Source organism: Marmota monax, unplaced genomic scaffold (assembly GCF_021218885.2).
Source record: "Marmota monax isolate L192 unplaced genomic scaffold, Marmota_monax_Labrador192_F-V1.1 WCK01_AAM20220418_F8-fsc00174, whole genome shotgun sequence".
Taxonomy (NCBI): Eukaryota; Metazoa; Chordata; class Mammalia; order Rodentia; family Sciuridae; genus Marmota; species Marmota monax.
The window spans coordinates 3518974-3533709 of NW_026694860.1; the positions used below are offsets into that span (position 1 = coordinate 3518974).

Consider the following 14736-nt stretch of genomic DNA (forward strand, 5'->3'; position numbering starts at 1 on the left):
ACACCAGAGGACATTGGCAAAATGGCAGAATAAGCAGGCTCCATTCCACTTTACAGAAAGTTCAACTAACAACTATACACAGACTGGATAGTTTTTCTTTTTTGAAAACCCCCATATTTGGAAACAAGTCTGAAACAACTCTGTGTTCCACAAAACTAAATAAAACTTAAATTAGAAGTGTCAGAATAATAGTCTAACTTCATTATCCTGCCTCTCCATAACTCCCAAGTCAGCACAACAGATAAAAATTTCCCTAGCTCATTGTTAATACAGGGAAAAAAGAGAAACAAAGGTGGTTATCTAGCTTCTTCAGCTGAGATGCTTCCAAGAAATTCCTCTTGGTCTCACCTCACAGGAAACACCCAAGATCAAGTAGAATAAAAAAGGAGGCAGAACTCACAGAGAACAGTACATGATTCTTGGTGAGATCTCTGTGTTCCTGCCAGCTATAGTATCCAATCAGAGATACCAGCCAACTTCGTAGTCCACCCATAAAGCTGAGCTGGTAAGTTTTAGAAGCATGGAGAAGCCCAACCTAGCTTGAGTTCTTAGATGTCTCTGTGTCTAACCTCAGAGCCCACTCCAACAATTATCCCAGGAAAAGAGACTCCCACCTCTGCCCATTTGAGAGAAGCACAGGAACAAGACCTTCCCAACCTGAGAGGCCAAACACTGGCACAACTCAGCCAATAGTTCACTCCATGGCTCCACCACCACAGGAAGCAATCTACAATCATACAACTTCTAAAGAGCAAAACCTTGGGTCCCACCTATCCCAAGCAGTCACTACACCTAATCTTAGAGCCCAGCCTGTATTCCTATCCAACTGCGCATTCCAAATAGCAGAATCACCAAGTCAGAGAATACATCCTCAGACTAGCCTGTATAGAAGCCACTATAGTAATCAGCTAGAAGCTCTATCTGATGGCAGAAACCAGCCAGTGGTCTAACCAGATGTCAGAGTACAGCCAGTAGAGGGGACTGTTTTGTTAAATATGCAGATAACAATGCAAAGATTTCAATGAATCAAGAATCCTGACACTTTCCAAAAGAAATAAAGCTCCAGCCATGAGCCCTAAAGTAAAGGAAATCTATGAAAAGACTGGGAAAGTATTCAGAATAATCCTCTTAAAGTAGTTCAGTAAAGTACAAGGACACATGGGGATAGAAAATTAAATGAAATTTGGAAAACAACACAGGAAGAAGCAAGAAGTTTGACAAAGAAATAGAGAAAATTTTTAAAAAGCAAATAGAAATCCTAGAGATGAAGAATATAGTGACTGAACTGAACTTAAAAATTTAAAAGAAGAACTCAATAGCACACTCAATCAAGCAGCAGAAAAATATCAGTGAACTCAAAGGCAGAACATTTGAAATTCTCAGGAGACAGAAAAAGAACAAAGAAAGGCCATGAGAATTATGGACATCGAGAGTCCAAACTTTTGCATAATAGGAATTATAGAAGCAGAGAAAAGAGTAAAGGGACTAGAAAGTGTATCTAAAGAAATGATGCTGGAAACTCCCCTAATTTGGCAATATGTGCCAGTATCCAGGAATAGTAAGACCAGAGTTCCCCAATTAAATTCAACCCAAAGTCGAGTTCACCAAGACATATAATAATAATCAAACTATCAAGAATCAAAGACAAAGATAAAATCCGAGAGTAGCAAGAGATAAGAAACACATCATAACAAAGGAGTGTCCATATTACCATCTGTGGATTTCCCAGCAGAAAGCCTACAGACCAGGAGAGAGTAGGATGTTATATTCAAAGGGTTGAAGAGGAAAACAAAACAAAACAAAAAAAATTAACAGAACTTTATTAAGCCTTCAGAAATGAGGGAGAATAAAAACCTTCCCTGACAAACAAAAGCTAAAGAGTTCATCATCACTAGACCTGCCTTATAGGAAGTGCTAATTAAAAAGGGAAAACATAAAGCACAAAACTCAATGGTATAAGTAATACAGAGTCATATTCAGAATATTCTAGGACTGTAATGATGATATGTAAGCAATTTTTTCCTACTGTGAGGTTAAAAGACATAACTATTAATAACAACTATAGTTAAATAAATTGCCAAGAGATATACTTTACAAAATTATATATATGTATAAATTTTGACACAAAACCATAAATTGGCATGGAGACAGAGTACAAGTATAGAGTTATTACATGCAAAGTTAAGTTATTAGCTCAAGTTATTAGGCTATTCTAATGTATGATGTTGTTATAGTTTGGATCTTCAAAGTCCTCCAAAATCCCATGTGTCAAAGACTGGCTCCTCATGGTGGTGCTATTTGGAGATGCTGAAACCCTTGAGGTCGAGTGAAGGTCTTTATGATATTCTGGGAGTGTGCCCATAAAAGGATGCAGAACACTGTTTACCTCCTCACTTATTTTTTTGCTTGCTGGCCAGGAGGTAAATGGTTTGCTCTGTCACACATTCCTGCTGCCTTGATACAGGTTCAAAGCAATGAGGTCAACAAATCATGATTTGGAACTTCTAAAACTGTGGGCCAAAATGAACCTTTTCTCTTTTTTTTTAAGAAATTACTCTTTATTTTAGACAACCTCATAAAATTTTCACATCCCACTTCTTGTCCTTAATCCTTATCTTTCAGTTGAAGAATAAGGCTTGAGAGAGGAAAAAGAAAACTCATAAAAGGTAAACTGCAGCACAAACAAGGTTCTTTCATGAAAACATCTTAATCATTTCTGCAGCTTGGCATTCTACAGAAGTTGTCCAGAAAGTGTTGATAGGTCTTCATAGAGTGGGGGCTAAGACTTCCATGCTCAAATAAGGTAGAAAATGGTAGATTAATGGTTATTTTCCTTTACTATTCATTAGGAATTCTCAGTCCTTAGTCTGATGTGGGTTCATCTCAGAGAAGGAACATACAGTATTCTTCAAGTTTTGTCCTTCTCTCAAAGAACATCTCAGTTTGGGATACGCTGGTAAATATGACTTGTGGGGTGGAAGTTAGAAAACCTGATCTCTCTACATTGTTCCTCCCATGCTCTGCTAAAGCCAGTAATAGAGCAGTTACATCCACGCCACTTAAGAAAGATGGAATGGAAAGAACCAGCTGCCTTGTTTTTATTTCCAATCCTGTTTTCTTCATGGTCATACCCTACCCTGCCACTGTCTTTTAAGTTATGCAAGGTATACATTTTCTCTTTTAAGCAACCCAATTGGGTGCTATTTCCCTCTTTTTAATGACAAAACAATTAATTCATTATTACCTTACCAGACAGTGGTTTTATAGAGGCAAGATGGAAGGCCAGTGGAACCTGTCTAGTAATTGCTAAATACCACAGAAGGCAACATATTCAAAAGAGGAAAGCAGCCTTATCAAGCAATATTTTCCCAAGCACTAGTTAAATCTTCACCAGCAACACAAAGTATTTATATGAGCACCTCAGGCCTGGGTAACAGCCTTCTACTTGCTTGAATGTGGCTAGAGTTGCCTTCAGAATCTCTACTGCTTTAGTTTGTTCAGTCACCTGTGTCCGGCACAATTTTGGCATCGATCTGCAGCAGACTCCCTAAGACTGAGCTTGACCACATCATAAGGTTGTAAAACAATCTCCATAGTTATTAGCTGATTAAACTTGAATTCAACACCATATGGTGATAGGAGGCAGCAAATGATAAGATTCTGATCTTAGATCATTCCAAGTAGGGCATGTTAGAGAGAAGGATTAGTTGCAAGCTGGATCTGAGCTCAGGGTTGGGCATGAAGAACTGTTCCATGTAGTTTGGGAGAGCTAGGGACTCCCTGAGCTGTGTTGTGAACTGCAGGGGCTTCATTTAAGGAAGGGTATGATGTGGGCATAAAACCATTCTTGAGACAGTTGAAGATGGTCCCCTTCTGTAGCCAGAAACACCAGCTGTCCAGCTTTGTCCATTTCCTTTAGCCCCAGGCGGTCCTGTATGTACAGAGTTGTCTCTTGTAAGGGAATAGTTTCCTTGGCTTGGCCACTTCTATAAAATCCAAACCACTCAGAGTCTACAGGGTCCACAATGGAATCATTGAGGAATTTCACCATCACAAATGTCTTCAGGGCCATGAGGTTTTTTTTTGTAGGACTCATTGACACTCCGCTCCTGATTTATATCTGCCAAGAAGATGCTGTGGTTGCGGTATACATCCTCCTTTATAGGATCATGCCAATATTCTGCTTGTACCAGGCGTTCTTGAACAGCTTTGGAGTAAGCCCCAGCATTCAGTGTTTTTCTGATAAAGTCACAGATGTGAGAGCTCTCTCCTGGGCATCGAGGGAGTCCAAAAACACCTTGATGTTGTCCCCCAACTGAGATGAGATTGATCATGGGAGGTGATGGGCATCTCTGAGCCACTGCCCTCAGAAATTGGCCTCCCTGGGAGAATCCCATAGCATTGTAACCTTGCTGCAATTTAGGATCTTCAGCAAGAATCTGGCATACTGTTGTTACTTGGGAATTGACATTCAAGAAGAAGCTGTTCTCCACATCCTCTATCATGGTCTTTCCAATCTCTAAAGACAAGACGTAAATTCCAGGTATTTTCTTCTCAACCATTTTTTTAATAGCACCCATGCTTAAGGGATTACAACAGCTGTCTCCCATCCCGTGCCAGATCACCAGCGGCAGCGGCAGCGGCGGCTCGAGATGCCCCAGTGCCCGGGCAGCGCAGGACCAGGGCAGCAGGGCGACAGCCAGAAGCCACAAGAAAGAACCTTTTCTCTTTATAAATTGATTATCTCAGGTGTTTGTTACAGTTACAGAAAGCTGAGTAACACAGATATTCTGTGGAAACTTCATGATAACCACAAAGCAAAAATATTTGGTAGAAAACAAACATAAAAATAGAAATAACTCAAAACAACCACAACAACAACAACAACAAAAAAAACACCAAACCACAAGAAAGAAAGTATCAATAAAACAACAACAAAAAAAACCTTCTGTGTTCTCTATTCTGTGCCATTGGTCTATAGGTCTATTTTGGTGACAATACCATGCTGTTTTTGTTACAATTGCTTTGTAGTGTAGTTTAAGGTCTGGAATAGTAATGCCACCAGCTTCACTCTTCTTGCTAAGGTTTGCTTTTGGCTGGGTCTCTTATTTTTCCAGATTAATTTCATGATTGCTTTTTCTATATCTATGATGAATGTCATTGGGATTTTGATTGGGATTGCATTGAATCTGATAGTGCTTTTGGTAATATGGTCATTTTGACAATATTAATTTTGCCTATCCAAGAACATGATAGATTTTTCCATCTTCTAAGGTTTTCTTTAATTTCTTTCTTTAGTGTGCTGTAGTTTTCATTGTAAAAGTCTTTCACATAACTACAGTTGGCTTATATTAGACAAAGGTGCCAAAAATTTACACTGGAGAAAGATAGCCTCTTCAACAAATGGTGCTGGGAAAACTGGAAATTAAACTTCTAACTCTCACCATGAACAAAACTCAAATCAAATTGGATCAAGGACCTAGGAATTAAACCAGAGACCTTGTACCTAATAGAAGAAAAAGTAGGCCCAAATCTCCATCATGTCGGATTAGGGCCCAACTTCCTTAATAAGACTCCTATAGTGGAAGAATTAAAACCAAGAATCAGTAAATGGGATGGATTCAAACTAAAAAGCTCCCTCTCAGCAAAAGAAACAATCAGTGAGGTGAATAGAGAGCCTACAGAATGGGAACAAATCTTTACCACAGGTACACATATAGAGCACTAATCTCTAGGATCAATAAAGCACTCAAAAAACTTAACACCAAAAAAACAAATAACCCAATCAACAAATGGACCAAGGAACTGAACAGACACTTCTCAGAAGATATACAATCAATCAACAATTATATGAAAAAATGCTCAACATCTCTAGCAATTAGAGAAATTCAAATCAAAACTACTCTAAGATTTCATCTCATTCTAATCAGAATGACAGCTATTAAGAATACAAACAACAATAAGTGTTGGCAAGGATGTGGGGGGAAAAGGCACATTTATACATTGCTGGTGGGACTGCAAATTGCTGCAGCCAATATGGAAAGCAGCATGGCAATTCCTTGGAAAACTTGGAATGGAACCACCATTTGACCCAGCTATCCCATTCCTCGGCTTATACCCAAGCGACTTTAAAATAGCATACTACAGGAACTCAGCCATTATCAATGTTTATAGCAGCATAATTCACAATAGCTAAACTGTGGAACCAACCTAGATACCCTTCAGTAAATGAATGGATAGGGAAAGTTTGATATATATATATATATATATATATATATATATATATATATATATATACACACAATGGAACATTACTCAGCATTAAAAGAGAATAAAGTCATGGCATTTGCAGGTAAATGGATGGAGTTGGAGAATATAGTGCTAAGTGAAGTAAGCCAATCCCCAAAAAACCAAAGGCTGAGTGTTTTCTTTGATATGAGGAGGCTGACTCGTAATGTTGATGGAGGAGGAACATGGGAGAAATGGAGGAATTTTAGGTAAGGCAAAGGGGAGGGAAGAGAAGGGAGGAGGCAAAAGGGTAGGAATGATGGCGGAATGAGTTAGACATCATTACCCTAAGTACATGTATGAAGACACAAATGGTGTGAAAATACTTTTATGTACAATCAGTGACTTGAAAACTTGTGCTCTATATGTATAACATGAAATGAATTGCATTCTGCCATCATGTATAACAAATTAAAATAAATAAATACATAAATAAATAAAACAAAAAATTAACAAATAGCAGTGAGAAGTCCATGCCTATCAATGATTATCTTGAATGTAAGTGGAATAAATTCAGCAATAAAAAGACATAAAGTGACGGAATGGATAAAAACCAAGACCCAACCATAGGCTGCTTAAAAGAGTCTCACTTCAATTGTAAGGACACTCATGGACTGAAAGCGAAGGAATGAAAAAAGATATTACATGCAAATGGAAATAAAAAAAAAAGTAGGGGTAGTTATCCTTATAGCAGATAAAATAGACTTTAAGTAAAAATCTAAAAAAGAGGCAAAGATGCACAGTATATGATTATAAAGGTGTCAATTCATTAAGAGGATATAACAATTATATATGTACTCAATGTCAGTGCATCTAAATATACACAAAAATATCTAAAGATCTGAAAAAATAAAGAGAGATTGCAACACAACAGTAGCAGAGCATAAGACCTCTCTTTCAACAACAAACACATTATTCAGAATGAAAATAATTTAGAAAACTGGGCTTGAATAACACCTTGACCAAATTGACCTGACAGACATACACAAAACATTCCATTCAACAGCAATAGAATATACATTATTCTCAAATGTATACAAAACATTCTTCAGGACAGATTATTTTCTTAGGGTATGAAACAAGCCTTAGCAATTTTGAGAAGAGTGAAATTATATCAAGTATATTTTCTGACCACAATAGTATGAAACTATAAATTAACAACAGGGAGAATTTTGGTAAATTCATAAATACATGGAAATTAAACAATATGGTCTGGAACAACCAATGTGTCAATGAAGAAATTAAAAGGGAAATTTAAAAATATATTGAAATAAAAATGGAAACACAACATAGCCAAACTTACGGGATACGGCAAAAGTGATTTTAAGAGGGTAGTTTACAACAGTAAGCAACTACATCAAAAAAGTAAAAGACCTCAAGTAAACAACTGAACATTACACTCCTTAAGGAATTATTTTAAAAAAGGAGAAAATTAAGCAAAAAGTTAGTTTAACGAAGGAAATAATAAAGATCAGAGCAGAAATAAATGAAATAGAGACTAGAAACACAATACAAAAGATCAACAAAACTAAGAATTAATTCTTTTAGATAAACAAAATCAATAAACCCTTAGCCAGACAAAAAGTAAACTATAATAAATAAAGCCACAAGCAAAGAGATGTTATAATGGGTATCACAGAAATACAAAAGATTTATAAGAAACTTTTATGACTAATCAAACACTAACTAGTTGGATAACCTAGAATAAATGAATCATGAAGAGATAGAAAATATGTTCATATTTTCAATAACTCAATAAAAAAGTATCCTACCAAAGAAAATTCTAGCACCTGATGACTAACTACACTGCTAAATTATTTTATTTTCCATTTTTTATTGGTACAGTATAGTTGCACATAATGATGGGATTTGTTATTACATATCAATGTATGTGCACATCCTAACAATAGTATTTGGCCAATATCATTCTCCAGTATTTTCCCTTTCCCTTTCTTCCCTCCCCACCCTGCCTTCGTCCCTTTCCTCTACTCTACTCCCTTTGATTTTCATGAGATCACCTCTCCAACCTTTCTTTTCTTTTTGACACATGAGAGTAAACAAATGATCCTTGATCTTCTGAGTTTGGACTATTTTGCTTAACATAATGGTGTCAAGTTCCATTCATTTTCCTGCAACTGAATAATTTCAGTTGTGTCAGAATTAAATTCCATAGTTTATATATGCCACATTTTCTTTACCATTCATCTGTTGATGGATACCTCGGCTGGCTCCATTGCTTGGTAATTGTGAATTATGTTGCTAAATATATGGGTATACATATATCACTAAATTCTGACTTTAATTCTTTAGGACAAATACCCAGGAGTGATATAGCTGGGTCATATGGTGGTTTCTTTCCTAGTCTTATGAATACACTGATGCATTCAACCAAACATAAAAAGTACTAATTCTGAAACTTTTACAACTCTTTCAAAAAATGTAAGAGGAAAGAATACCTTCAACCTCTTTTCAAGGACTCCATTAACCTGATATCAAAGTCAGGCAAGAAAAGAGCTTTACAGACCAATAAGCTTGATGAATATAAATGGAAAAATATTTAACAAAATATTATCAAATTGAATTTACAACATACTAAGAGGATCATTTACTATAAGTGAAATGTAGGCAAGGAAAAAAAGCATATAATTAGGAAAGAAAGAAGTAAAATTATCAGTGTTTCCTGATGACTTGCTTTTATATGTGGAAAACCCTAAAGATTCTACCCCCAAATGTGTTAAGTAATAAAAGAGTATAGAAAATTTGTGGGACACAAAATCATACAAATATTGGTAGTACTTCTATATACTAATAATGAATATTTGAAAAAGAAATCAAGAGCATGTTCCCTTTTACAATAGCTAATAAAAGAATTAGAATAAGTTATATTCCACATATGTATTAAATGTCAAAATATGCTACAGTCATGTATATCTAAAAAGAACAAATAAAAAATTTGAAAATACAGAATGTTTGTTGAATAAATTTAACCAAGAAAGTAATAGACCTAGACACTATGAACTATAAAATGTTGATGAAGGAAATGAAAGAAAACACAAATAAATGGAAAGATCCTTCATTCATGGATTGGGATTAATTTTATTAAAATCTCTGTACTACTCAAAGCGATCTACAGACTCAGTGCAATTGCTATCAAAACTGAATTGCCATTTTTTCATAGGAACAAAAGCCATCCTAAAATTAATATGAAACCACACACACAAACACACACATACACACACACACACATACAATAGCCAAGGCAGTCATGAGCAAATGGAACAAATTTGGAGATATCACGCTAATTTCAAACTACTACAAAGCTATGGTACGTAAGCAGCATTATCCAGCATAAAAATAGACACATTGACCAATAGAACCCAGAAATGAAGCCATTCACATATGGTCAACTGTTTTTTTTTGACAAATTGCCAAACACAAAGGAAAGGAATAGTCTCTTCAATAAATGATGTTGGAAAAACTGGGTATTCACATGCAAAACAATGAAATTGTTCTCTTGTTTTACCTTGTATACAAAAGTTAAACCAAAATGGATGAAAGAATTAGTGTAAGACAGAAAACTATAAGATTAGTAGGAAAAATTGAAGAAAACTATACAACACTGGTGTGGGTAGTCATTTTCTAGACCCGACTCCAAAAATTTAATCAACAAAAGCCCAAATAGACGAATGGGATTACATCAAACCCCAAAGTTTCTATACTGTGAGGAAAATAATTAACTGCAAAGAGAGAGTCTATAGACTGAAAGAAGATACTTGTTAGCCATGCATCTGATAAAGGGTTAATATTTAAATTATAGGAGGAATTAAAAGAACTCAATAGCAAGAAAACAACCTAATTGAAAAGTGAGCAAGTAACATAAACAGACATTTCTCAAAATAAGATGTAGAAATTTGGGTTCCTCAACTTCATTGTGTATTACATGCTAAAATGAATTTTTATTGAGAAAATATGAGTAAGAAAGCCCTTTTAAATAGAATGCTCTACATTCTTCTGTTCTCCATGGATATAAACTTTTACATCTTCTTCTAGTACCCATAAATCTGTGACAGGTAACTTAATTTGCCAGCAGGATGCAATCTCAGACCCTCCATAGTTCTTGACCATTAATATAAACATATATTTTTATTTGCTTACTTACATATTACATCTTTATGTCAAATTTAAGTTCTATGAGGGTAGGGACTCTTTTCACCTTATATCTTCAGTGCATGAAATAGTTCTTAGCACATAGCAGAGTCTCAACAAATATTTGCTGAGTGAATAAATAAAAAGCTTTTCTTATACACAGTTTCTTAGCATAACTTCAAAAATCTATAGAGCCATTTTTTCTACATCATATTCTGAAACCAAATCAACTCCAATTTTTTAAAAGTTTTCATATATAATATATGTGTATATATGTATATATGTGTGTGTTTGTGTGTGTATATGTATGTATGTGTATGTATGTGTAAATATATATATATATATATATATATATATATATATATATCTTAAGAGCTGTTTTCTAGTCATTGTCATTGTTGGTGCACACAGAAGTCACCTTATCCTAATACCAAAGTTCTATTTTTCCAAAGTTTATACTGCCTAGATCATTTTTCTTCCTGACTAGACTATTATTTAAAGTCTTTTCTTAGCACACTCACATTATATTTCATTTCTTCAAAGCATATTTTACATTTGTTCTTACTGTAAGAGTTAATATAGGGGTTAATGAATATGGGTATAATGGGTAATATCATAGACACTAGAGTCAAATAGGTTCATGATAGCTGTTGGCTCTACTGGCTACTAGCAGTGTAACCTTGAGCAATTTACTTAACTTTTACAAATATCATTTTTTTTATCTTTAAAATAGGGATGACAATAATACTTAATTTGTAAAATTAAGTATTTTGTTATATACAAAGTACTTAGACATATCATATACAAAGTACTTAGCAGAGTACTGGAGCTATAACAGGCATTTAATTCATGTGGATTGTGTTATTTATGGAATTTGGTTGTGATTAGTCTTCCCCATGATGCTGACAATACCTTGGAATCAGAACTCTTTGCCAACTTTAAGTATATGCTCTCTGTTCTATGCTGAAGGAAATTACAAAGCCAGAAACTTATAATAGGTTCATAAATGTAAAGCTCTGGGTGTGCCACTAAATTTTCACTCAACTTTGTAGTTGCCACAGATGATCTGACAATACTTCTCCAGAGTAAAATTGCAGCAGAAAATGTGGGCAAACTTTTTGGAAATTCCAGGAAGTAAAAAGAAATGAATTTTGGTTTGGATCTTCATTTCTAGGTGTACAGAAATTGAACACTTAATGTTATTCCTGGTTCAGAATCTCCCCACAAACAATAGTTTCAGTGCCTTGCTTTATTAAAATTAGGGACTAACAATATAGTTAAAGCTTTATTTTAAAGACAGGAAACTAAAACATTGTGGTGTTAGGTAAAAAATATGGAGTCGTAAATTCTCACTAAATAGGCTTTCATGAATTTGCAGTTCAAGACTTGGGGTATACATTTGAAATTCTTATGTAATATATTAAATGATCTCTGTGCTGCTAGATAGTAGCATACTCATATACTTGTGATATTGTTTTATTTATATCAAACAGAAAATACTATGTAAAGAAAATTTCTATGGAAGGCAGAAGTACTTCTTTTGTGAAGAGGTGTTCTTTTTTGCAAAGGCTCAGAAAAGACTTAAATTCATCTTTCCCAAATGTCAGCATACTCCAGACATGTGCAACTGCTAGCTCAAATGAAGCCACAGTTCATCATGAACTCCACGTCAACACCAGTGCAAGGGGTTGCTAAAAAATAGACTGAAAAGCTGGTGGTTATAGATAGATTTCTAGAAATAGATGAATTTCAGAAAACAGAAACAGAAAAGGCTTGACATTCTCAGATGGTGTTATATTTACAAGTTGCTCTAGCAAATGAAATTGAACACTAGTGACAAAGCATTCACCAGAAAATAAGTAACAGAAAGAGTCCCTTCAGGCTGTGATTGAGGATGGCATTTTGTTATATCAGGCAGAAAACTTTCATTAAGTAAGGCTAAATGTAAGAGAGTATGAGACGGGATGAATAGAAATAATAACTCCACTGTCAAGGGATTATTAACAAATGCCAAATGCAGAAATATATTGGGCACATTTTCCTATAAGTGCATTCTTATCATCATTTTCAGCAATATCACGTGCATTCTAAAGTGACCATGTACCATACACTCTGGTGTATTGGACAGTATTTGTTTATCTTTGTTGTTCTTGCAACTCTGTTAGGGTTCTTTTTTATTCTCACATATGTTCTAGTTTGTACTCTAAGATATACAGTCACTCTGTGCATGGCATGGAATTTGAAGGCTATTCCAGGAAAAGCTGTGACCCTTGAACTTAGTAGTAATTACTTTTCTTCTCTGTGGACAATAGAGTCCCTGTTGCATTCTGGAAAAGCAGGGGTCAGGAAGCAAGGGCATGCAGCACATGGTACATGCAAGGCTTCATAGATTGGTAAATTGGTTGAATAAAATGTGTACCCCCCCCTCAGAGCCTCTTGCGGTTAGGTGAATACAGTAGTGCCCATTTACCTGATGAGGATATATTTCAAGACCCCCAGTGGATGTCTGAAACCACAGATAGTACCAAACCCTATATAGAATTGCTGAGATACCAGGACAGTTGATCTGACAACCACGATGACAATTAAGTGATTAACGGGCAGGTAACATATACAGTATGAATACTCTGTACAAAGGGACAATTAATGTTTCAGGCAGCACAAAATAGGATGGTGAGAGGGTTCATCATGTTAGTCAGAATGGTACACAATTTAAAAGTTATAAATGTTGATTTCTAGAACTTTTCATTTAATATTTTTGGACCATGGTTGACCAAGGGTAACTGAAGCTTCAGAAAGCAAAACTGTGGATAGGATAGGTGGTGGGGGGACTACTATAACATCTTACTGAAGAAGATTCTGAGGAGTTTAAAAACTACTGTAGCCTGAACAAAAAGAAGTTGTATTCAGCCTTACCATGTTGTAAAGTAACCATGTCACAGTATTTGCCCTAAAAGCCAGCTCTTATGCATCAATATATGACTAGCTCTTCCCTTTGAAGGTTAGAGTGAGTTAATATTTGCTATTAAAAATCTTAAACATAAGAAAAATTCCGAGGCAGTGCTCCCCAAATTAACAAACTTATAAAGCTACTACCTGAGCCTCTTTCTGAATTAAGCTTTTCTTTGCTATTTTTCAGGGACAGCAGCCAATCAATTGGGCTCTGAATGGAGTATGTTGTTTAAGTTTTTTAAATATCATACTGAAAATTAAGCTTGGATTTTTAAAAAATGAATAATCATCCCTGTAGGTATTAGAGGTAAAAAGAAATAAGATTCAAAACCTAAGCAGAACCTTAGGCTTTTTAATAGTACCTGACATCAGGATTCAAAGAAACATATAGATTTATTTCTAAAATTTAATTCTCACAGCTTTATGAAGAAAGAAACAGATATTAACATCTCTGATCTCTGTGAAGTAAGGAATAGGTACTATCATCTCTGTTTAGTTGAGAGAGAAAAGGAAAAGTGTAGCCTCAAAGATTTACATACGCATGGTAAAATAATGAAGCTTCACCGAGCTTTAAATTAAAGAAAATTGGTAAAATAATTGAAACTTTCCTTTTGGTGATGATGAGAAGAATATACATTGCAACAGGGCCTCAGAGATAAGCTAACAAGAAAGATTAAAGAATTTTCTGGCTAATTTATTTTCAACATCACATTCACTTGAATTAACTTGGATATTTATCAAGTTAAAATTGCTACTGTGAGTCTTTGTAAAAATCATTTATTGCTCCTCTTAGAAATATGCAGTTTTGAAGAATTCATTAATTTATTCAGCAAAGAATAATTTACCACTTATATGCCAGTTGCTCTTCTAACTTCAGGGAATCCTGAGGTGAAAAGGATAGACAGGGCCCTCTGAACATATGTAACAGGAGAGAAAAATATAAATATTAAGACACAAATGAGTAGGGGATGGTAACTTTTATGCTTTATTATTAAAATAAAACATCCTTGTCTGGTCTATCTTAAGATCCATGCAATCATTTATCATTATGTGTGTGTGTGTGTGTGTGTGTGTATGTGATTTCTTTAAAAACAGGGTCATTTCAAACTGAAATAAGTGCAATATAGTTTCAGACTGGGATAAGTGCTATGGTCAATGAACCAAAGATTACCACAAGTTTTGGGGAGGGCGGGTTGAGACTACACATTTTTGGATGGTGAAATTTAAATAAATTTAAGGCCAAGGATAGAAAATCTGATGAGAAAAAAGTCACCAGAATCACACTGGGTATTAGTGGTCATTTTTCTTCTGCTGAATGCCTTCCTTCAATGCTGAATAGCTCGTAGCTTC

The 14736-nt window shown here is 35.2% G+C and overlaps 1 protein-coding gene across 1 annotated transcript; it reads right to left on the minus strand.

Annotated features, from left to right (window-relative positions):
- Window positions 1–2542: 2542 nt before the first annotated feature.
- LOC124080496 (palmitoyl-protein thioesterase 1-like) lies at window positions 2543–4709 on the minus strand. The gene is given in 2 exon segments (XM_046426417.2): window positions 2543–4084; window positions 4086–4709. Coding segments are annotated over 2 exon segments (801 nt in total). The 5' UTR covers window positions 4611–4709; the 3' UTR covers window positions 2543–3808.
- Window positions 4710–14736: the final 10027 nt, after the last annotated feature.